The sequence below is a fragment of the Typha angustifolia genome, chromosome 7, assembly GCF_048772165.1.
Source record: "Typha angustifolia cultivar Huaian chromosome 7, ASM4877216v1, whole genome shotgun sequence".
Taxonomy (NCBI): Eukaryota; Viridiplantae; Streptophyta; class Magnoliopsida; order Poales; family Typhaceae; genus Typha; species Typha angustifolia.
In genome coordinates, this window is record NC_133245.1 from 4991943 (window position 1) to 5016526 (window position 24584).

At 36.9% G+C, this 24584-nt stretch overlaps 2 protein-coding genes across 3 annotated transcripts; both read left to right on the forward strand.

The window, feature by feature from the left end:
* Nucleotides 1-1758: 1758 nt before the first annotated feature.
* On the forward strand, nucleotides 1759-5494 carry LOC140763227 (serpin-ZXA). Its single transcript, XM_073101319.1, has 2 exons — nucleotides 1759-2326; nucleotides 4509-5494. Exons 1-2 carry the CDS (start codon nucleotides 1916-1918, stop codon nucleotides 5289-5291), a joined length of 1194 nt encoding a protein of 397 aa, XP_072957420.1. The 5' UTR covers nucleotides 1759-1915; the 3' UTR covers nucleotides 5292-5494.
* Nucleotides 5495-7721: 2227 nt separating this feature from the next.
* Nucleotides 7722-17787, forward strand: LOC140763533 (nucleobase-ascorbate transporter 3-like). Of its 2 annotated transcripts, none has more exons than XM_073101758.1 (15): nucleotides 7722-8042; nucleotides 8728-8825; nucleotides 8943-9119; nucleotides 9942-10042; nucleotides 10148-10223; nucleotides 10303-10362; nucleotides 10462-10646; nucleotides 10735-10831; nucleotides 10924-11010; nucleotides 11332-11390; nucleotides 11666-11757; nucleotides 11884-11961; nucleotides 12066-12226; nucleotides 12568-12821; nucleotides 17509-17787. In XM_073101758.1, the coding sequence occupies exons 1-14, from the start codon at nucleotides 7892-7894 to the stop codon at nucleotides 12784-12786; spliced, it is 1641 nt and encodes a 546-aa protein (XP_072957859.1). In that variant the 5' UTR covers nucleotides 7722-7891; the 3' UTR covers nucleotides 12787-12821; nucleotides 17509-17787. The 2 variants fall into 2 exon arrangements, with proteins under 2 accessions (XP_072957859.1, XP_072957858.1); XM_073101757.1 differs by having other exon boundaries at nucleotides 7723-8042; nucleotides 17525-17787.
* Nucleotides 17788-24584: the final 6797 nt, after the last annotated feature.

A 24584-nucleotide genomic window follows, 5' to 3' on the forward strand; every position in this document is an offset into this window, starting at 1 on the left:
AAGCAAAAACCCAAACTATGAGTAATAAGGCTGCTTATCTAACCTGATAGCTCAAAGCCGACCCAAAATTTTTTAGCCATAATACTACCTAGGCAGAGCTTGACTAATTAAGTCGGAATTGGGCTTAGCTTCTGTAGGGCCAATCCAACTCCGGACTTGGTGCCCTGCCAGTAACCCTAGTAGCCTCACCTTATTTTTCTATCATGATTCCTTTACTATATACATATATTACCTTCAGCTTTTATAGACTAACGGTTCTTATGAAATATGACAACCATATTTAAGTCTTAAAAGCATATTAAGCATCGAGTCGAATTTATGCTCAAACTTGACTTGGCTCGCAGACCAAAAATCTCTCAGCTTGATGGTCAAGATTAGGCCTCCAAGATAAAACTCGCAAGGCAAGCTATACCCAAATTTTGTCCATCTTTGGGGCTTGACCCATGGCCATCCCTATATGCATATAGAAGTGTAAATGAGTCAAACCTAAGCGAACCGGCTTCAGCTTAGACTTGGCTTGAAATTACTTTTGAACCTTATAATTCTTTTCAGACTCGACTCAGCTCAACTCGAGCTTAATTAGAGGATGAGGTCGTGGCGACGTGGGCGGTGGCGGTAACGGCTTGCTGAAGGAGGAGTAGGAGACGGATGGAGGAGGCAACGATGAGGAGATGGTGAATGAAGGATGAGGAAGAGGCCGACGGAGAAGGAGGAGGAGACTGATGGAGAGGAGGAGGTGGCGACGCGTGGGGTGAAGCTATGAGTGGTGGTCTAGTGGATGAGGGTGAGGGTGGGGTGGGTGATGGGTGAGGATGGGGAAGGTGACGGTGATGAGTGAGAGTGGGGTGAATGGATGAGTGAGGGTGGAGTGGGTGAGCAATTCTTCATGACATGTGTCCTTAGTTGTAGCTAGTCAGAATATCGAGCCTATTGAACTGATTACAACGGCTCGGGCTCGACTCAGCTCTGATTGAGCCGAGCCGAGCTCGAGCTACTCGTCAAGCTTGACAGTCCTATATGTCCTATATGCATATAATGCTTTAGTAAGTTAAGACCTAGCTCGGGTTTGAGAATTTTTCTTCCTCCTCTTCTAAGTGAGCCATCAATGTTACTTCTCTAATGGGAGGAAGAGAAAATTCTCCTCTTTCCCTGCTCTTTTTTTTTTTCTCTTTTCTACCTTCCACATAAACTCTCTTGCTCTTCCATAATTATCGATTTTGTCATTATCCATGTGGTTGCCTCAATCGAGCTCTTAGTGGAGGAGCGAGATCGATCTCCCTTCTCATCAATTCTCTCTTTTCTCTCTCTCCTCTTAGTTTCCCCATTGGGTAATGGGTCTATGATATATTTTTGCAACTATTTTTGCTCTAAGTCGACGCACCACCGTTTGTGGAATTCATTTGTTATGTTGGATGGAATCAAACTCAATACTATAAGATTAGAAGTCATAACTTTCGTCACAATTAGTAAGACTAACCAGAGCTGCAGTGCTGAATAATATAGCATATATCTTACAGATGCTTGAAGTTATTTTATTACGTTGAGATATACGTGTCCTGAGAAAATGTCAACACCAGCACCACGATGAGGTCGGTAGCGTTGACTTCTCTCGTAGCAACACGCCCTACTCACGTGCCCGTAATGTCGACGCGTTAATTTTTCGTGGACTTCTTTGCCCTCCTTCCCCATCCTTTATTTCTCATAGGAACCCGCCATCTATACGACGATACCTATCTAATAAATAACGAGATGAGAGATTGAGAGGTACCCTTTCTCGTCCTGGACGCTAGTCTTATTCGACTCCCGCCGCGTCACCATTTCCTTCGTCTTCTCTTCTCTTCTCTTCTCCCCTCTCCTCTCCTCTTCTCAAAGGAAAGAAATTTAAACGGCAAATTTTATACCTTTATCCCTAAAAATGGATCTGAGGGATTCAATCGCGCACCAGACGGCTTTCTCCCTTCGGCTCGCGAGCCACGTGAGCTCCCGTGCCGCCGCCGAATCGAACCTCGTCTTCTCGCCGCTGTCCCTCCACGTGGCACTCGGCCTCGTTGCTGCCGGAGCCAGGGGCCCCACCTTAGACCAGATTGCCTCCTTCCTCGCCGGATCCAAGGGCCCTGCCGCCGCCGACGCAGCCGGCGAGATCGCCGCCCTCTCCTCGCAGGTTGTCGAGGTCGTCCTCGCCGATGGCTCGGCGACCGGTGGGCCCCGCTTATCCTTTGCCAACGGGGTCTGGTTCGATGCCTCGCTCTCACTCAAGCCCTCGTTCGAGGGGATCGTGACTTCTGTTTACAAGGCAGAGACTAAAACTGTCGATTTCCAAACAAAGGTGCGACTTTTATGTGATTCGGTGCGCTTTCAGATTAAATCCTAACTTCGGCGGTTCTACTTACTCAGTTCTTTCGATCTTCTTGATTTCTCGTAATCGATAGGTTATAGGAGAAGGATCCATTTGCCCAATCCACTGGTTGTTACATTTTTAAGCGTATACATATCTGTTAAATGAAGAAGATGGATAGATGACGCTTACTTTGAGAACGGAGACATTTATTAAATATATGTTTGGTTCATTTTGCTATCTATATACAAGTTAACGATCTCCTTGATGGCGTTATTTTTTATTGGTATGTGGATAGTAATCTTTGGGTAGGAAGATGGTTTCCATTAGCGAGTGCTATATTCAATTTTATTATGTCAGTGCTTGGCATGGAAAAACTAGGCCTTAGGACATTAGGTTCCTTTTTATGTGCCAGTGTTCAAAATTGTTCAGTATTATAGTATTCCATATTCTTGTGGTATAAGTGTTGGTTAAACCAAGTGGTTTAATTGCTTAAGTTCATTTTGTATGATTCATATTATCCATTTATCCTGACCTTAATAGTGCGTGCAGTTGGTTCAATACTAAATACAAATTCCCAGCATATCTGTAAACTATCCTTCCTTTGGAATGGCTCCCACTTTATTATACAGCCAACAGAGAAGTCATTTGCGAAATGTATTTATTAAGCTACTCTGTTGAGTGTTGAAAAAGCAATTGATTCATTACAGACAAAATGTGCATCTTACAAATGATATCATTAGGTCGGAACTATTCCATCCTGCTAGACAGACATTTTATTTTTTCCAAAAGACGCTAGATAGATTCAGTGTATGAAATAAGAGCCACTTTATACAACTGCTGTGAACTGCAAGCTCCGCCATTTTCCAAGAAGGCATTTACATCCTTATTGTAGGTATGTATTTCATTGGATTTATAAGGCTCCATTTGTACATCCTTATTGTATCTATTTCTTTAGAATCATACAAGGCTCCTTCATAAACAAATGGAGAAATGCATAAGGCTGTAATTGTGTTGATAAAATTTGTGCTCATTTTTAGAAACATGTTTTAATATTATAAAACAACGTCCACTTTGTATGGCTGTTCTGAATTTACAAGCTCCGCCATTTCTGATTGAACCTTTTATTCTGTCCTACTTTGCATTGTGCACATTCAAAACTCGTTCATAGGGGTGTTGAGCAACTTGTAGCTAACCTCTGGATGTGCCTTTCTTTTGAAGTTCACATTAGTTTTTGGCGTCCCATTCAATTTAATATTGATAACAATATATTAGTGATAAATATCAATCTTAGTAGCAAATAATTTTCTGATGTTTCAGAATTTTCTTTCTATTCTTTGAGCCAATTGAATGTTATCATTTTATCATTCTTGTCACTAATTTGTTTTGATAGTCCTAATTCAATTAGTATTATGTGGATTGGCTTTTAGCAAATTCACTTGGCTTAAGATAGTGAAAGATTAACTTGTAAGTTGAGTTCAACGGAGTTGTTAGGTTTTGAGGAAAGAGTCTTTCAGTTGCCATTTTTCCTTTCCATAACTTGGAATATTCTTGAAAACGCCAATACTTGCAGAAGTTGAAATTGTCCCTTCATGTTTACAGTAAGGTTCCTATTTGTTTTTTTTGCCGGACTCCATTCACTTTACTTTCATGGCCTCTTTCCCCTTTTTTATGCCCTGCTGTCTCACATCGTTTTCCCTGCCCATCAGGTGTTGCAGTTTTCAGGCACAAACAACTTTTATCTTAATTCTTACTTAAAAAAGAATAAATATCATGCTAAACTAGGCCTTATAATCCCCAATCAGCAACTTTTGCCTTGTGTTACGAGGATTATTTTGATGATTATAAACCTCCTTTAACGTTGGTTTTCTTTCTGTATGATTGCTCTTCTTAGTGGTGTGATACACGTAATACAAGATTTAATTTTCACCCCAATATTTAAACCTGAGTTAAGTTTCCAGTGACATCTACAGTGGTGTTACGATGATGGCAAAATTGAAATCTGTGCATCTATTGTTTCTGCCAGGAGATCTGTGTATGAATTGTTATTTACATTTTTAACTTTATTGCTTGAAATCATCCAACTGCTTCTATTCAACGTTCATTTTAGCAGTGGTGCTGCTATGCTTTTTAATGGTAGTGACTTTGTTGCCTTCTTATTCTATTGGTTAAGGCAGCTGAAGTGACTCATCAAGTCAACTCATGGGTGGAGAGTGCTACAGCTGGTCTGATCAAAGAGGTCCTTCCTGTGGGTTCTGTTGACCGGAGCACTAGGTTGGTGCTCAGTAATGCTTTGTATTTCAAAGGAGCTTGGACGGAGAAGTTCGATGCATCTGAAACCAAAGAGGATGAGTTCCACCTACTCAGCGGAAGCATTATTCAAGTGCCTTTCATGTCTAGTGGGAAAGACCAGCTCCTCTCCTCTTACAATGATTTCAAAGTGCTTAGGCTTCCGTATAAGCAAGGGGAGGATAGGAGACAATTTTCAATGTATATTTATCTACCTGAAGCAAAAGATGGTCTGATGAGTTTTATTGAAAAGTTGAGTTCTCATCCTGAGTTCTTAGACCGCCATCTTCCCAGGCAGAAGGTTTCAGTGGGGAAATTCAAGGTACCCAAGTTCAAGATAAATTTTGGATTCGAAGCATCCGAACTATTAAAAGGTTTGGGGCTTGTATTGCCTTTCAGCAATGAGGGAGATTTAGGAGAAATGGTTGATTCACATACAGGCGATAGTCTCAGTGTTTCATCAATTTTTCACAAATCCTTTATTGAAGTTAATGAGGAAGGTACTGAAGCAGCTGCTGCTTCTGCCGCAGTGGTGAAATTAAGGGGATTGCCAATGAAGCCATTGGATTTTGTAGCTGATCACCCGTTTGTCTTTTTGATCAGAGAAGATATGACTGGAACAGTGCTATTTGTTGGGCATGTGCTCAATCCCTTGGCGGCTGAGTAAGCATTGATTTTGTATCAAACTCGATGGTATTGTATCTATTTTGGTTACTGTTCTGACTGTTACTCAGGAGTATGGATATGAGTATCACCTTTGGGTTTAATACGATACCTTCAGTCCTTGTTTAACTTAATTTCATCTTTCACATTTTTAAGCTGTATTGCTTGTGTCAGAGAATAATTCACTGCTTAAAGATTGTTTTTATCCGAGCTTATGAGCCATTTCTTTCTCATGTTCTTGGTATTGCCGACATATGGGTTCACTTAGGTCAGCCTATACTTCTGTTTGTTTCACAGTTGGAAGTGCTGATAATGATCCAAGCGGCTTAAAGTGATGGAAAGCATTAGATAACATACAATACAAGAGTGTACCTTTGGAAGGTTATCCAGTAGTTGTTATTGGTAGACCTCATCTCTTCATAAGCCGTCTGCTATTCAGGGGTGATGTAAGATGATCCTCCATTAAGCTCACTCAATAGACAGAAGTGTTATTAAATTGCCTATTTGAATCAATATGTTTCCCTGTCTTTTGAGGATCTTGAACTGGTCAGTGGCCTATTTGCTCTCAAATTCGTAGAAGCATGTTTCTTTCACTATACTGGAACATTATGATATTATTTATGTTAGACTTCCGTGTGTTATGAGTTATAAGCAGTACTTAGAACAATCAATTTCCATGACACAAAATTGCAGAATGGACCAGGAATGACATAGGGGGATCACATCTTGGGGCCCTCTTTTTAAATTTAACACCTATGGAAATATTTTGCATTTAAAAGGAAAATATTGTTTTGGTTGACTGATGGTTGCTTCTTAATATAATTTTATAATTTACAGTTTAACCTCATTTAGCTTGGCTAGATTTATAACTGATACCCTTATACATTAAATTTAACCACTTAATCTCCTGTGAGCCAAGTCAATTTATAATTTGCTTAATTTTTCATCTAAAATTAAAGGTACAAATGACCAAACTATTCTAACTATCATCAAATTAAACTATATTTCTACGGTAAGTTTCAACAGATAAATTAAAATTAGGCTAAACCATGACTCAATGAGGGAGTAAACTGTAATTTACCATAAGGTGTTGGACTTATTGGTTTTCCAATGGAATCCTTTGATCATTGATCTGGAATATTGTAACGTAGTACTTCTAAGTTGTAACCCAAGTATTATTATATCTGGAGAGTACTATTACTTTGAGATCAGAAAGCAAATGCCTTTCCATTGGTGCTTCATTAATGTTGAATTACCCAAGATATGTACCATTTTTAAAGTATTCCAAATTTAAAATTCACTTGGTGCTTGCAGTTAGTAGGAGTAGTCGATTATAAATAATCTGCTTGACTTGGTGCTAATAAATATATCAGAGGTCGGTGCCGACTTCCTCTGTTTCTCGTAGTTAGCAAATAAGAATAAGAATAGTAGTATTAATTCGTATACTCCACTGCAAATGCCTGCTTCCATGTGAAGCTGTTGGAGATTTGTTTCACTTCATGGATGGATATCTTCGTCATTCTCTCAGTGTCATTTTATTTTCATCTCATGAATCACTGGGAGTAGGAGGTCTCATGGGATCAAACAGGGGATAGGATTTTGCACCTGAGAGAGAGCCTGGAAGCAAACTTTGGATGCTATTCCAGAGCTGACATGCTTTTAAAGCAGCAAATGTGAAGATAGTATTACAGTTAAGGGACTCTCTCTCTCTCTCTCTCTGCCTACTTCAGAGGTGATTTAATTCTGACATAAATTAACCAGCTTCCTGGAGTTCAGAAATCCTCCTGTTTCCTTGTTATAAGAAACTTTAGGATAATTGAAATTAGGATTTTGATTATTTAAAATTGCCGGAAAATATTTTTACTCATCTAATATAAATTAACCTATACTTTATTGTGTTAGTAAAATCACTGATTGAGATAATAATATTCCTAGCTATATATTAAAATTTTAAGACCGGTTAAAAACCCTATATTTAAATTCTCTTAATTATTTCTTATTATATATAGACAGATTTATTTATTTATTTATTTGACACGCTTTCTTAACTATTAAAATATCTTAATTTTTTTATTAGTTGTCCATTTAGGTTTTTCGTTAGCAAAATATTAATCAAATTTAGGCACTCTGCGACTAATTTACTTTTATTTTTTATTAAGAAAAGAGAAATAAAAAATGAGAGATTAGAAAGTTGAGGGGATCAACTTGTCAAATAAGTGGCAATTATGATATGTTTAAAGAATATAATAATAATTATGATATTTAGAAAGTTTTCAATGATAATTATGTAAAAATATCAAAATATTTTTCATTTTCTACCCTACGCCTCTTCTATTTCTCCGTCCCCTCGGTATCCGTTAACTTATTACAATTTAAACTTCGATATCTCGATCTCTCCCTGTCTACTATTGTTGAAAAAAGGACCCAAACGTGTAGATGTACAATGTCTTTGTACAGAAGCTCTCTTCCATTATTTGCTCTCCTCTTCCTTCTTTCATACTTAAAACGACACTTTTATTATAACAGAAAAGAAGAAGAGCATAGTTTCCAACTTTGAGCTCTAGTCGTTGTAGTAGCAGAAGAAGAAGAAGAATAGCCACCAAGATGGTTGAGACGAACCCACCTCCGGTGATGGCGCCGCCGGCGACACAGCCGCCGCCGTTGGTTCCTCACATGGTCGGGATGGGAGTCATCCACACTCCTAACGAACAGCTCCACACCCTTCAATTCTGCGTCCATTCCAACCCAAGTTGGCGTGAGAAGCTTCTCTTGCCTTTGATCCTCTTCCTTCCCCTGTTTTGATCACTACCCATTTGTGTTTCCTTTGATTTTGTTTGGTTTGTGGTGGTTTTTGGCTAGGTCTCTTGGTTTTCGTTCTTGGGTCTCTGTGGATTTAGATCATTCTTTTGTATTTCTTTCTTGTTGCTTGAGTAATTTTGCCTTCGTTCTTTGAAGATAGCTCATATCACCAAGATTTTCCTTCTTTTTTTTCTATTTGGAATTTGTTAGGTAGTGATCTTTCCTCAGTTATACTTTGCTCATAAATCTTAGAACAAAATTAAAAAAAAACTTTGGGTTTTAATCCATTAGGAGGTTGGAGTTATCGAATTGATGGGTTTGGTTCATGATGTGCTTCGAACATAGATTGGAGATCCTTTAAGGCATTGATGGTTATAAGGTTCTTTTCTTTGGGACAGTTATCATAGGAGCACAATTCTCCTTTTCCATTCAAGCTGATTCTGTTCATTGTTGGGATGCACCTGCAGTCTTTATCTCCTCCCAACTTCTGTCCTTGTCAGTCTGATATAGATTACTCCATTATTTCTTAAGTTTGCACAGTTTCACTTTATTTTTCTAGTTTGATTTCTTTTGGAATTTCAAATTTTCTGAATGGTTTATATATGCATAACTTTCTCTTACGAGTTATTGGTTCTTTGCAGCGCAAGTGCTTGTACTTTCATTCCTGCACTATATTGTGATGTTGGGGTCAATTGTGATGTACTCTACTTCGCTTGTTCCTCTAATGGGTGGAAACCATGTAATTACTTTGGAGCATATCTATCTGCAGTGTATATTATTAGTGTTTAATTAAGTTTCTCGTGAGTTTCTAATATCCAACATCCTTTCTGTGTTCTTATGGAATAATTTTGAAAAGGGTGATAAGGCACGCGTCATTCAGACGTTTTTATTTATGAGTGGAGTAAATACACTACTTCAGACATTTATTGGAAGTCGACTTCCTACAGTGATGAATGCTTCCTTTGCATTTGCCATCCCAGTTATGTCGATCATCAGAGACTTCTCTATGCGCGCATACGATGATGAACACCAGGTAAATTGATAGTAGTTTGCTTGAGTTTGGAAGTATTATCATTGTTTATCCTTTAAAATAGAACTTTATCAAATTATTTGGCAGCAAAAGACAATTTTTTGAAGAGATTTTCTTAAATGATCTCCATCTTATCTAGAAAAGAAAGTTAGTACAATAGGGTTGAGTTGGGCCTGTGGAATGTGGATTAGTTAGCTGACTTTAATCACCCATGTTGATTGTTGGGGAGGTTCTTATTCTTGGTAGTTAATTCTAAAAACACTGGATTTTGTAGTCTGGCCTTCAAGGTTCTATTTCATTATCTCTCCCTTTTTCCTTGTCTTCTCTTTTCTGTTCTTTTCCCCCCCTTCAAGTATGAAATTCAGATACACATTTCAATGCTTGACTTACTGAAAATTTAAGATATGTGTAGATTTTTTGTTCTAAACTTTCTCTCTCTCTCATTTTGAGATTATTTATTTTTCATTTGATCACTTATTACCTTTGTGGTTTCATGAATACATGAACTGCGGTTACTTGTTTCTGTGCTCCCACCTGCAATTAGGGTAACAATGAAACTGTTAACAATCAAACCCAATCTCGATCTACAAATCTTATCTGATTCAGATCTTAAATATCATAGTTAATAGTCCTCAGGTTGGATTTGGATAAGAGTTTCAAATCTCATGCATTGCTTATACCCAAAGCCTAATCCTTGTTGTTATAACTGTTAGTTACCTTATTTGGATTCAAATCCTTCATTTATCAGAGCGGAGACTGACCGTCACCAAACTATTTGTCAACTTTTTATCCTAATCATCTATTGGGGGTGTTTGCACTTTGCAGAGGTTTGTCCACACCATCAGAGCCATTCAAGGAGCCCTAATTGTGTCTTCATTCCTCAACATTATTATCGGATACAGCACAGCATGGGGGAAATACTCAAAGTAAAGGGTTCTTATCTTGCCAAGCAATTAATTTTAGGTTTACTTTTTAAAATAGTATGTTGTCCTGCATTCACTAATTTTTAATAATGACTTAAATGTTTGCAGGTATTTCAGTCCGGTAATTATAGTTCCCATAGTGTGTGTAGTGGGTCTTGGGTTATTTGGGCGGGGCTTTCCTCAGGTATAACAATTCAATCTTTAAGAAAACCGTGAAGGAACTCAAATGGCTTGAAGAATGTCAACTCTTTTTAATATTTCAGGTTGGAAAATGTGTGGAGATTGGACTGCCTATGTTAATTCTGTTGGTTATTCTTCAACAGGTGACGATGTAAATAGACTGATGTCAAATATTAAATATCACAATTACTATATGCCGTGCAGTGAACCGACAAACTCACTGCTTAATATTCTTCTTGCAGTACACGAAGAAAATCCATGAGAGAGCTTACTTCTTGTTTGAGAGATATTCATTGCTTTTGTGCATTGTTATTGTCTGGTCTTTTGCTGCTATTCTTACTGCTGGTGGTGCATACAACCATGTCCCAGAAAAGACAAAGCAGCATTGCCGCACTGATAGATCCTACCTTATTTCTTCTGCTCCATGGTAAGATTTTGAGGAATACTCTTTGATCTATCTCAGAAATACTACCCAGAGTAAGCCTTCCATTCAGCATTGCTCTTTCTGATTTTAGGATTAAAATTCCATACCCATTTCAGTGGGGTCCTCCAATTTTTACCGCAAGTCACTCGTTTGGAATGATGGGTGCTGTACTCGTTTCAGCCGTTGAGGTGAGTGAGAAGAGAAACTCAAATTTGCCAAATATACTTATTGGTTTGTTTTATAAATATATGGTCTCTAATGCTTCTTACATCATACTTAGTCTACCGGGGCACATTATGCAGCAGCGCGTCTAGCAGGTGCTACACCTCCTCCTGCTCATGTTCTTAGCCGAAGCATTGGGTTGCAGGTTTGTTTTACAAAAAAAGAGTCACATTCTCTTGAGAATAGTATCACAAAAATCTTGTAACTTATTCTGTGACTATTATGCTACTTAGCAGCATTTAATGCCGTTAAGTTGAGCTATTTTATGTTTCTTAGAGGCTAGATATCAAGAAAATAGAGGAGGCAAGAAAACATTAGTTTGGTTCTCTTGAAGATCTTTTCTTGTTCACTTCTGACCTAGTAAATTTTATGAAGTGTCCAACCTATACCTTTATTTGCATAATGCAATTACATATATTTATCATATGGTTTTAACTCCTCTTTCGCGTTATGTGCTTGACCACAGGGCATAGGCATGCTTCTTGAAGGCATTTTTGGGACTGCAGCTGGTTCAACTGCATCAGTGTGAGGGAATTCAGTCCTTTCTTTCCCCATTCTCTTCCTTTGTGGCATAAGTCTTCCCTCTTATGGCAATCTTTTCCATGAGCAGCTACATGAATTATTTTTGCATCAAATATGTTAATACCATAAATTCATAAGGTTTACATTCTTCTCTGGATTAATTTGAGATGATGATGGTTCGATTACTACCTGTTCTTTGTATTGCCAACACTGGTTTTGCGAAAATATATGTGCCAATTAGTTTTGATTGAGTAAAAGTATTTGGAACGGTGATGCAGTGAAAATATTGGGTTCCTTGGCTTGACACGAGTTGGAAGCCGGAGAGTAGTGCAGATATCAACTGCTTTTATGATATTCTTTTCCATCTTTGGTATGTCTTCTCCTAAATGATCTGATTTAGAGATATTCTTCTCCATACTTTTTATATATTGATGTCAGTGTGACAGAACTACCGCAACTTACTAACCTGAAATATGTAAATACTCCTCATTGGCAGGGAAGTTTGGGGCCATTTTTGCATCAATCCCGTTGCCAATTTTTGCAGCAATATACTGTGTTCTCTTTGGTCTTGTTGGTGAGTTATAGTGATCCTCAATTCCTCATAATCATGGGCACACTGCCTATAACATTTCTTCAAATCTCAATATCTTACTGGTATCATTTTCTAAATTCTTTTAGCTGCTGTGGGGATTTCATTTGCTCAATTTGCAAACAACAACTCCATGAGGAACCTTTACATATTGGGCCTTTCACTTTTCCTTGGTGTATCTGTTCCTCAGTATTTTAATGAGTACACTGCTTCTGCGGGACATGGGCCTGCAAAATCAAATGCTGGATGGGTGAGTAATAGCTTATCGATCTACATCACTAGAAACCGCTTTTCCTTTATCCCGCATGTATACAAAATGTGTCAGATAACTGTAATGAAGTCCTCAGAACATTAAGTTGGCTTGAGTTCCATAATTTCTGCAGTTTGTTCTTTCCCCTGCTGTTCATCTTTAGAGTTTCACTTTCCTTGAGACAATCATCCTCAGGAAATTTAAGTCGTACTGATGTTTGGTGAAATGATAGTAACCTTCCATAAATGTTTGGACTAAATAATGATATGATGACTCAAGTAGAAGCCATCTAGCAACATTTTGTGCTGGTTCTGACTCTCTTTTGCTTGCTTGATTTGCAGTTTAATGATATACTGAATACAATCTTCTCATCAGCTCCAACAGTGGCAATGTTAGTTGGGACACTGCTGGATAACACACTTGATGCAAGTACAGCTTCAGATGATAGAGGTCTCTCATGGTGGCGTCGTTTCCAATACCGTAAAGAGGATACTAGAAATAATGAGTTCTATGGTTTCCCCATCAAAGTGCATGAAATGATTCCAACACGATACCTCTAAGTTACTCCTGAGTTCCAGAGCATGCAAATCTTAAGGTGTTATGGATATGAAACCTTTTGTCTTGCAGTTCTTTTACAATAGTGCATGAAAAAGACTAGTGCTTCTCAGTATTATTTTTTTGCGATTAGGTTTTCCTTTAGTCGGTAGTTTGCATTATAGATGACATTATGCCATTCCCTTTTTATTCTGATATGCATATTGCGCCTATTGTGGCCAAGGCTTGTTTTGGCCCATGGATTAAAACTATAACATACTTGATTTGTTACAAATAAGGATGGTCTTGCCAAAGGCATGTGCAGTGCCAAAACCTGATCGGCACGCCCCTGCGTGCCAGTGATTTACCTCTTTTATGAACTTTATACATATTTGTAGTTTGAATATATGCATTAAACTCCATATTAGAGTCTTTTATCCTTAGGTAATGTTATAAATAACCTATTTTATTAAAGCAATAGTCAAGTAGAAACATTTTATATACATAATATGATTTAATACATTAATTAATTAATAATAAGTCAACAATTAAAACTAAGACTGATGTGAATTGGGTTAGGTCATATCACATCAAGGGACATTGGGCTCGCTGGGTCAAGCCATTTATCATAGTTAATTCATTTTCTATTTCACCTGCTATTTTTGTGATTTCTAGACTTGGATGCCTGTTAAATATGGACTCAAATTGTTAAATTGATTAATTAGTCTAGGCAAGTTGATTTGTGTATTAGGAGTATGAGTCTTACTCGGTCTAGTCAAGTTACTTAAAGTAATAAAAGTCTGAGTTAAGTCATTTTAGAATTAGTCTCTATATATATGTGGAGAGTAACCTAACCTAACGTATCAATGAATACTTTTATTGCCTGTATCTCTATCTCTCAATTTTGTCCTTTGTGACCTCCCTTGTGTTCTCAAGCCGTTGATGCCATTCTCCAAGAGGCCGAAGTTTCTCCTCCCTTCTCGTCCACGATCCCTCTAGCCCATAGGGCCAACCTACTTCTCCTTCCTCTTTCCTTCTAAAATATCAACCTACCTAATCATCACTATCATCATCAACTATCCATGTCATTTCCATCACCATCTATAAGTCGATCCACCATTGCTGCCATAAACCGCAATAACCACCGCACTTGCCACCAACACCACTATTGGCCTTCCATCCAGATCAGACCTAGATAGAGTCTGAATATAAAAAGGGATTGAATACCAAAGATGTAGATCGGAAAGTTATGAAGCAAATTCATCTGATTTCATAATCTTCTGACGGTGTAAGAACATTTGACGAATATTCATTCCGAACTGCAGACCAATAATTCTGCGGCTAACCTAGATCTACTCTCTGAGTCGGGTTCACATCAATTGATACAAGAGCCAATGGTTCTCAAACAATAACCACCACCAAATCCATGGCAGCAAGACACATTAGGGTGTACCCTCTGGAGGAAGAGCAAAACATAAGGATTCAAGGTTGGAAGGTGCATCTTGAGTTCCCCAATTCGATAACAGCGATCCATTTGGCTGGGCCTATCGCGCCAAACAAATTTTCTCATACCAAAGGGCACTGGAGAACCAAAAGTTGTTGTTGGCAACCTCCCACCTTGAGAAACTCACAAATTGGTGGTTTTGAGCTTCTCGAAGGGTAGGCCCTTCAATTCGTGGGGCGAGATAGCCGACGAGCTATGTAAGTTGTTCGGATCGATCGAGTATGAGGATTTCCTAGCCGTGCTCACCAAGCTAACCTAAAAGATGACGGTTCGAGCCTATCATGAGAAGTCCAACTGACTAAGTAATCAAGTCCGTGGGTGGGGAGACTTGACCCTAAATAGCCTATTTATTAAAGGCCTCCATCATGATGTATAAGCCAAGGTGAAGGCGGCTCGACCTTGGAGCTTGCTAGAGGCATTCACCATAGCTTAGATGATTGAGGAGGAGATCTAAGAGCGGCATTACAACATACAAAACAACCAGACCTGAATAGACATGCGGGAAATTGCTAGGCCACTCGCAACCTGAACGGAGTAGAGCGAACTCTAGCTTAGCCACCTACGATCAAAATTAGTTCAAATCCACCCTTGCCCTACAAAGATTCTCCATGGCCTACTACATGATGTCCCACAACAACCCAGGTGGAGGACAAAAAAGTTGAAGAGTTATGCTTCAATAGTGATGAGAAACTCGTCTCGGGGCATGAATATGTGAAGCTGGCTACCATAATGCTTATGGAAGAACCAATGCGAAATGAGGTTGTAGCACAAGGAGCAGAGAGTAAAGTGGATGAGGTGATGGAGGAGAATGAGGAGGCCTTTGAGGTCTCCATGCATACGTGTCACTCAATTGAGTCAGATTCCCAATTGCATCTGAACCTTGGTAAGCTCGAGACCAAAGTCGTGGTTCAGTTCGATCACTTTCAAGGCATTCCCCATCAAGATCAGCCATCTACTCTCCTTAAATGGGCTTCCCCACACTTTGGATCTGATGCCAGTCTAGTTGGCCAAAACAAGACTACGGATGCACCGACCAACTAGCTGGGTTGTCTCTCGTGTGCAAATGTCACCCAAGTCTACAAACGGGCTGAGCCTTAGTTTGACCCCTATCAGGGTCTTCCCCAATATGATCAGCCAACTATTCACCTTGGACGCACTCGTGCAAGCATTGTATGCATTGCTGGTCTAGCCAACTCAAACTAGCCATGTGCACCTATCGACCAATCAAGTCATTCCTTGCATTGGGGCACTACCCAAGTCCACAATCAGGTTGAGCTTTGGTTAGTCCCTTGTTGCAGTTTTCCCATCTTGGTTGGCCACCACCTCACCTTGGACAAGCTCTAGAAGGCTCTGGATGCAACTCAAATTCAATTGGCCCAAGATTAGCCCAAGTTGATCTCACGTCAAATTGACTCAGGCCTCTTTTCGGTTTCAGTTTTCCCTTTCCTTTGAGAGGCTAAGGGAAGCCCACTTGAAAGGGCCATAGATGGTTAAACTCAAGTCCAAGATGAATAAGGAGGTTCAAGCCATCGTCGGACTCGCAAAGTAGGTTCTACTCGATCTACTCATTGTACCTAAGCTGATGAACCCACTCGAGCTATCACTTTGAGGACAAATTGAGCGAAAGCATGGTATATTGATGTGAACCAAGTTAAGGCGGATTACATCAAGGGGGATTGGGCTCGTTGGGTCGAGCCATTTATCTTAGTTTAGCCATTTTCTATTTCATCTATTATTTTAGTGAGTCCTAGACTTGGGTGCCTACTAAATATGGGCTCAAGTTGTTAAATGGATTAATTGGTCAAGTCAAATCAATTTGTGTATTAGGAGTATGAGTCTTACTCAATCTAGTCAAGTTATTTAAAATAGTAGAAGCTCAAGTTGGTTTAGGATTAACCTCTATATATAAATGGAGAGCAATCTAACATAAGGAATATTTGCATTACCTCGATCTCTATCTCTTAATTTCATCTTCCCTAGCCTCCCTCATGTTCTTCTCAAGTTGCCGACACCTTTCTCCAAGAGGCTGAAGCTTCTCCTCCCTCTTCGTCTGTCAATCCCCCTAGTCTCGTAGGGGCCGGTCTACTTCTTGCTCCTCTACTCTTCTAAAGTATTAATGTACCTATTCATCACTATCATCATCAACCCTCCATGTCATTTCCATCAAACATTTATCTACAAGCCAATTCACAATTACTGGCCCCTAAACCGCAATCACCACCACACTCGCCACCAACACCATCGTCGGCTTTCCATCCAGATCAGACCCAGATAGAGTCTGAATATGAAAATGGGCTAAATACTAAAAACGTAAATCGGAAAGTTACGAAGTGAATCCATCTAGTGTCATATTATTCTAACGATGTAAGATTATTCAGGGAATATTCTCCTTGGACCGCAAGGTCCAGCAATTCTGCTACTAACCTAGATGTACCCTCCGAGCCGGTTTCACATCGGAGACCTAGTTGAATGTAGTTAATCCAACATTTTTATCAATTTTAATCCAATTTGAATGAATTTGGCATATTAATGTTGGGTTTTTGAAATTCAGAGGAAATCCGATCGTATTAAAATGTTTGCTAAAATTTATAAAAGTTGGGTTCAAATCAACTCATATATGTTTGTATACCGGTCTTTGAACCAATTTAAATGAATTTGACATATTAATTTTAGACTTTTTGAAATTTAGGGAAAATTTTAGGGGAAATCAAATTTTCCATTTGATTCCTATATTTTATAACGTTTTTTAATAGATTTAGCACCAAAATATTAGATCTATGTGGAATAACCCTTACAAGTAATAGATCTAGCAAAATTGAGTTAGATCTATCATTTGTACACCTCAAATTAATTTTTAAAGTGAAAAAAATTGAAACTCTATGTCGACATGACTCAGCACAACTCGATACGAAGCTATGCCATTGGCACAACCCGTGTTGAGTGCTGATACTCTCTTGGCATGATAAGTGCCGGTCGGTTCGACCATCCTGGTTACAAATGCATTCCATAAAGAGTAGTGCTAAGGGTCCTCCATAATGTCCTCTAATGTACTCCATAATAGTATAATATTGCCCATGACTAAGGTGTTTTATTGGGCCTGTTGATGCCAAGGCCTAGTTTCTTTTTTCTCTCCTGTGTTGGAACACATCTTGGATATTAAACATTCATCTCAGCTAAATTTGTATAGGCGTGTTGGAAAAGTACCTTTCTCATAGTTTCACATCACACAAAACTTGTGATGCAGTTGCCTTTGCATGCAGATCAGGGAAGAGGGAGAAAAGGAGGCTTGCAGCATCAGGAGAGGTGATAAAAAGCTTCTAAGACTGAAATCAACCATGGATAATCCTTACGGTTTCTTTTCTTGCACAGAAATTTATGTAAATTATATCCAAGCATAAACTCTGTAGTTTTTGGTGTTTAAGCACTAACAAACTTGCATAAGTTAATGTATTTAGCCAAACAAGACTTACATTTTGTATTATTTATCTAGTAACTTTCAGAATATTTTTACTTCTCACTAAAACAGTGGATGATTCTGTTTATTTACCGTCGATAAGCAGCGCGAAATCCTTGTTCACCTCCATTTTGTCTCAATCCAAACAGCAGTGTCATTCCCTATTTAAACTTGGCTGTTGTGATGTATCTAGGATCATATCATATTAGCTGCTGTTGCTTATGTTTGTTGTTGATGTGGTTGTTCATATAGTCCACTCCCTTGAGGAAGGTTCCATTAGTAAACCAACCATCTCTCTGAGATTGTGTTGTCCTCTTCTAGTGCTTCTCATTCATCCTGGTAAAAGATAGTCTTAAACGATTCTAGAAAAGTTATCTTAGGAGTACAAAAAGAAAACCTCACTGCCACAAGTAGCAAAAAAATGATTGAAGATAAACTACTGGCAGTAGAAGCTGTCTATTTTGAAGGATTCAGACAATTTTTCATTTCAATGTCATTTAGGCACTCATAGGCCCAATGCCTCCAAATGACACCCAAGTCTTCTCAAGAACCAAAGCGTTTTAGAATATTAAATTGGTTAAAAACTGACAAGAGCATCATCTTCTATGACATGGTGGTGATCTCCAACCACTCATCAACACTCACAATTGGCTAAGTGTGAATGCCCTACCCAAAGGTCTCTCTGTGTTGTACTTGAAAGGGTTGGTGCGGTTGCTATTTTTGACTGAAAGCAATGGAAGAGAAATTGTGTATGGCCATCTGAGACTTGATAGCAACCCAACTCCAGGAAAGCGAGATTCTCTCACAAGACTTTGTATCATGTCTCCCTTGGTCAATGGACAGTGACGTGATCTTCTTCTACATCCATAAATGTGGCTTAGTTCATCAAATTCTTAGGATCTAATTACACTTATACCCCTCTCAATTATTACTGTTTTTATATTCCCCAAATTTATTTTTGTGACACATAGGCTAAGAACAATTGAAAATGTTTTAAATATCTCTTCCGTTAGGTTTCTTTTTCATTTATAGGTTATAGCGTGCAAGTCATGTGAGCAACTATATAATATACTTATTCTTGTGTTGTAGAGGGAGGAAGAGAGAGAGATTTTAGTTTTTCTAAAACGCACTTACATTTTGAGGAAGTATTCTCAGGGAGGAAGAGAGAGAGATATTTTCTTTGGCTCAAAAAGTCTAAGTATAATTATTTTTACTCGTAGTGGCATTTCATATTATTTAACATCTCTAAATTGCGATGTGACTCAAGATTTTTGACAATCTTACTCATAAGCGTGCGAATATGTTAAAACGACGTGTTAGATGATTTGAATAAGTGAAAATTAGGGAGGGCGAGATATATACAATCTTATCCTATTATCATCACTAGGGCCTACACTAATTAATATTTCATAAAAATATGATATCTTTAACTTTTAATTTCTGAGCACATCTAACTAAAATTCATGGAAAGATTGTCATAAGAATAGCAGTTGAAACAAAATGACAAATGCCATACCAAGGCCAAACACCCTAAGAGCTAGTAGTGGTGGTTCCATCCACAGAGTTATTATTTTCACATGAGAGAGTAATGGTATCACTGTGGATAGATGGGGGGTTTCATGATAATAGTGTAATACCCAAATGATATTCATGTGACTAAAGAATTATTGTCTATTATATAAGTACAATCTGGACTATATAGTCCCTTCACTGAAAAACCATAGTGTATGATGTTCTTCTAGCTCCAACCACTAGAGAGAGAGAGAGAGATGATGCTATCTAACTCATCAATGGACAGGAGGACCAAAAGGTCATAGGAGACAAAATACTCTTCAAGATTCAAGATTGAAGAAGGACAAGAGAGACACCAAATTTGAAAAAGGCTGATGGTTTGCATGGGGGATTATAAGCTCAATCTTGTTCAACTTAATTGCCACAGGAAAATTTTAAAATATTATAATTGCTATTATATTCTTTAAAATATTGTAATTATCACTACTTTCTTTTTATAATTACTATTATGATTACTTTTGAATAAAATATTTCTAGCATTATTCCCTTCTTTCTTAAAGTTTAGAGTGTATAATATTTATCGACCACTTTTAACTTGCATAATATAAGATTATTTTCAGTGTATAGATTTTAAACTATTTACAAAATTCATGAACGGGCAAAATAATGTTATTTTTAAACTATGTTTGGTCTGAATTATGATTAATTAGATTTAACTATTGTGATACTTGGAAGAATATAGCGGTAATGATTGATATTTTAAAATATTTTTATGACAATTATGTAAAAATCCTCGGATTATTACTACAATTCCATATAACATTTTAAAAATTATTTATTAATAATCTAATATTACTATTTCAGCATTTAAGATGACAACATATAACTATTAATCATATAAGCTATAGTTACTATCTCTTCTCTCTTCTCTCCAAATGCAACCCCATATACATACACACCCGAGTACAAAGTTATAATCTCGTATACTCATACAGTGTGGTTATAACCTCGCATACCCACATAATGTGGAAATTTTTAAAATATTATTTTCATCCAGCTCAAGAGTATTTTCATCATCTGGTTTAAAACATCACTAATCTCCAATACGTTCATGATAACTTTATATCACATTAAATATAATTATTATTACTTATATAGTAGTGAACTAAATATTAGAATAGCTTATATTAGTATGAGCACTCTTCTACTTAAAATAATTATGCCTAATCTACACTTATTTAATCTACACTTATTTCAAGGGTTGAGAATTACTTTCTCCAGTATCATAGATTAGAAACTTTGAGAGAGGAATAAGATTGGGTATATATATATATATATAATTCATCTCTTTTGTTTGCTAGCAAAAATGTATCCATTAATTACCAAGGGGTTGCCATCTTAACGCGTTGAATTGATGTCTATTTTAGCACGCGGAGGAAATATGCATGACATCATCGCTGACATACTACCGGCGTCGTTTTATACTTTCGGTACCATAAAATCTTGGGAAAATTACAGAAACACCCTCAGAACTATAGAATATTATCAAAGCTTTTGACCTTAAAAAAAGGGTTTTTGACCATACTAATAGATTACTAATTAGTATTATTACTTTCTTTAATATTATTTTATTTAGTTATCACATTTAAGGCATCGTTTACTTTTAAGGAAGAATAGACCCATTCTAGATAGATAGTTTTTTTTTTTCATTATTTTCAAAATAAGATATTTATTCTATAAATAATTATTTTTATATTTATTTAAATATAATTATCTTCGATGTGATATAAAATAAAATAAATATGTTTTATTTTTTATAAAATTACTATGAATACGCTGCAATTAGAAACTTATATATCTAAATAGACCACTCTTTAAAATTTAATACTTTTAATAGATATTTTTTTTTAAGACACGGCATTCATTGCAGCAGAAAATTGCTAACAAAGAAAACTAGTGTTTCAGGTGAGGTGAGATTATGTAAAGGTTTTTTTCCTCCAAAACCAAAATGAATTGGCACTTAGTAGGTTGCAATAGAATAAGTAGAAGGGAAATCATGTTGCAATATAGTGCTTAAAAATGGAGAATGAGAAGGTGAAAGGGCTAGCCAATTTTAACAACTTATAGAAGAAGAAAAAAGCTTTAATGGGATTTGAAAATTCTATCTCTCTCTCTCTCTCTCTCTATTTAGCTTCGAGAAAGCTTTCCTAAATAAAATTAAAATTTTTAAAGCTCATGTGTTTGAATATGTGATATGGTCCGATCCTTGAGGGATGAATTGAGTTGACGGTGGTTGGCGGTTTGGTGATGGAGTTGATGTGGGGATGAAGAGATTTCGAGATGATGAAGTCGGTGTAGGGATGAAGAGATTTCGAGGATGTGAATGGAAGTGATGGAGGGATAAGAATGGTGTGAGTAAATCCGTGATTTAGAGAGAAAGCGTAGGAAGGAGGAAGTCGACCATAAAGGACTAGGTTGGTACGATAGTAAAAGGAGGGAGGAGAGTGAGAACCTTGGCGGCAAATGACATTAGATAAAGAGAATGAAAAGAAAGTATAGATTAGGAGTGATGAGGTATAGAAGATCTTCAACCTCTTCTAAAAGAGGCAAATACAATATTCATAAACACCCTAGATTAGCCTGTTCTTCACATATTTAGAGGCTAGCCCTAACTCAAACAAACATTCAAAAATAATTTTAATCGAACTAAAATCGATGTCAAACGTTTGAATGCGTTAATTAATTTAGTCTCAACTTCGAGCATTTGAATATCATTCAAAAGCACCGTGGAAGGAATGGAGAAGAATGATGCTTTCGGTCTGTAGCATCGTGAAACTGTTTGAACACCCGCATTTAAACGCTCGATGCCCCGAGACCTCGACCAAGTAGTCCTCCAAAAATCAACCCCGAGCCCTTGGCCAAGTAGTCCTCCAAAAATCAATGACAACATCAACGCGAAGAATCTAGAAAAAGAAAATTTGAATTTGATTTATATAAGATTAATCAACTTCTTAAAAAATTCTATGCATGATGATTGAAGTTCCATACGCATTTCAAAGCTCAAAAGAATGATAAAAAAAAAAATAGGGATCTAAAGTGAAATATCTATTTCCTATTCTTCCACAGGAAACAATATTTTAAGAGGCTAAAGGGATTACTTAGAGCTCAAAGAAGGGAAAAATAAATTAATAAAAAATTAGCACCTCGTTAGATATAACCTACACCAAAAAACAACAAGGTTGTACTTTGACCCACTCTTTTGTGACATGATGTTTCTCGTTTGAAAATTTATTATCCCTTGCCTAATCATATTAGGGATGTCAAGCATAAGATATTTTTTTTTAATATTAAATACGTTTATAACGAAGAACCATAATGTCAAACATAACACAAATAGGAATAACTTTAACAAGAATCAAAGATCATATCATATTTCTATCACTTAAACATCTCCAATTATTTTGTACAAAAGAAATTTTAGTGATGATGGATAGTGTAAGAAGGTGGAAAGATATGTATATAAAACTATTAACCTACTTAAGTTACTCAAGTAGACTTGACTTACATAAATTGAGGTTTGATATGTTCAAACAATATGATTTGATACTATTAACTCACTTACTATTTTAAAATTTTAAACTGATGTTTATCTTTTATATTTTAACACAAGCTTTGACATGAGTAGTGTTTTATATAAAGGATAAAGCTCTAATCAGGTGCTTCCATTGCCATCTTCAACCTGGTCCACTCTCTCCCATGTCAATTAATAAAATAATTGGGATAGATTCCTAACCATGATAATCAAAAGTTAATAATACTTAAAGAAAATTGACAACTTTAGTCAATGATGTAAGATCTTTTCAAATTAGAATACTTTTCCATGAAAAATATAAATAGAATGGTTAATGGTTATGTTAACTGTTCAAAAGCTTTTAGAGTTAGGTGAGTTAGTCTAAACCCTTTGGCCCCAACCCCCTCAACTTTTACTTATTTTCACATAAATGAGCTGAGCTTAAGCGAGTTGAAAGCTACACATTTCTTTTTTCCAGAGCCAAGCCTAATTAGATAAACCTATTTTAATCCGAGCTCAATTCAAGTCTAATTTGAACTTGAATTAAATAAGGCTTGAGTAAAGACAGAGATAGAGACAGAAATGAGATAATAGGTTTGTGTTTAGTTATTTAGAGGTCACAAATTATACATAGTATAAATTGGTATTATATATTAATAAACTTGAGTCTTATTGACTTGAGCATGAGCGAGCCAGAATCTAATCAGACTCGGTTAGAAACTAATTTTGAGCCTAAATTTTTGTTCTACCAATCACAACAGACGTCATAGGTTCAAATACTCTCGTGAATGTTAGAATTAATATTTAGTAAATTTCCGACAAGAGCATCGCATGCTTTGAGCCGTTGTGTCCCATTTCTCAAGAGAATTAACCAAATTATCTAATCTATTAATAAAAAATAACTAATCATTTTTATTTCACTTATAATTAGCCCATGATCAATAATAAAAATAATTTTTTATCTCTTTTTTTTTAAAAGAAAAGTACTAATTTAACAGTGTCACAGCTAATATGCAAATCTAAAAACACTCATCCAATACAAACCCCTCTAACTATATGAGTACTATCCCCAATTAGAAGTCGTACTAATCCAATATATTACTGTATAAACCGAGGAAAATTATATTCGGTCTTAGTTGGACGAGATATCTCGAAGTCTTCTTAGTGGTTAGATATGAGGCCTTTTCCTGTGACCCACAAAGCCTAACTCTTTTCCACCCACCAAATTTCTAGTCAAGAGTCAAGCACTACTAGCTATCTGGGTCCACCCTCTTTTTTTCTTGTAATCCTCCTCTAGCTTTCCCAGTTGCTTACATCTCTCATTCTTTTCCCTTATCACATGAGATTAACTCATCCCTCTGTCTAGGATGGAGAGACAGGCTTGGATATCATTTCTGATTGAATGGGTGAAGCTTTTAATCATTTAGTTAATAGATAGGTTTGATGAATTGAAACTCAGATTAATTCTTCTAAGATGATATATTAAAAGGATAGTTACGTTTACACTTACTGAACTATACCTGGTTTTTACGTAGACTCTCAAAACTTACTGAACTATACCTGGTTTTTACGTAGACTCTCAAAACTTACTGAACTATACCTGGTTTTTACGAAGACTCTCAAAACTTTTTCAAAGTTATAATGTCCCTTTCTAAATGTTTGAAAATTTTCAATGCCACCGTTTCGTTAGTGTACCATGAGAAAAATTGGACGAGTGAATTTTCTTGAGAGTTATATCAGACTTAATTAATCTTAATAGAGATTTAAATGCAACTCTATTTTA

Excerpts from the sequence above, each read along its gene's own strand:
- LOC140763227 (XM_073101319.1), top strand. The coding sequence starts at position 1,916 with ATGGATCTGAGGGATTCAATCGCGCACCAGACGGCTTTCTCCCTTCGG. Across the intron at positions 2,327-4,508 it reads CTGTCGATTTCCAAACAAAG|GCAGCTGAAGTGACTCATCA; the intron begins GTGCGACTTTTA and ends CTATTGGTTAAG.
- LOC140763533 (XM_073101758.1), top strand. The coding sequence starts at position 7,892 with ATGGTTGAGACGAACCCACCTCCGGTGATGGCGCCGCCGGCGACACAG. Across the intron at positions 11,011-11,331 it reads GCCGAAGCATTGGGTTGCAG|GGCATAGGCATGCTTCTTGA; the intron begins GTTTGTTTTACA and ends GCTTGACCACAG. Across the intron at positions 11,391-11,665 it reads GCTGGTTCAACTGCATCAGT|TGAAAATATTGGGTTCCTTG; the intron begins GTGAGGGAATTC and ends ACGGTGATGCAG.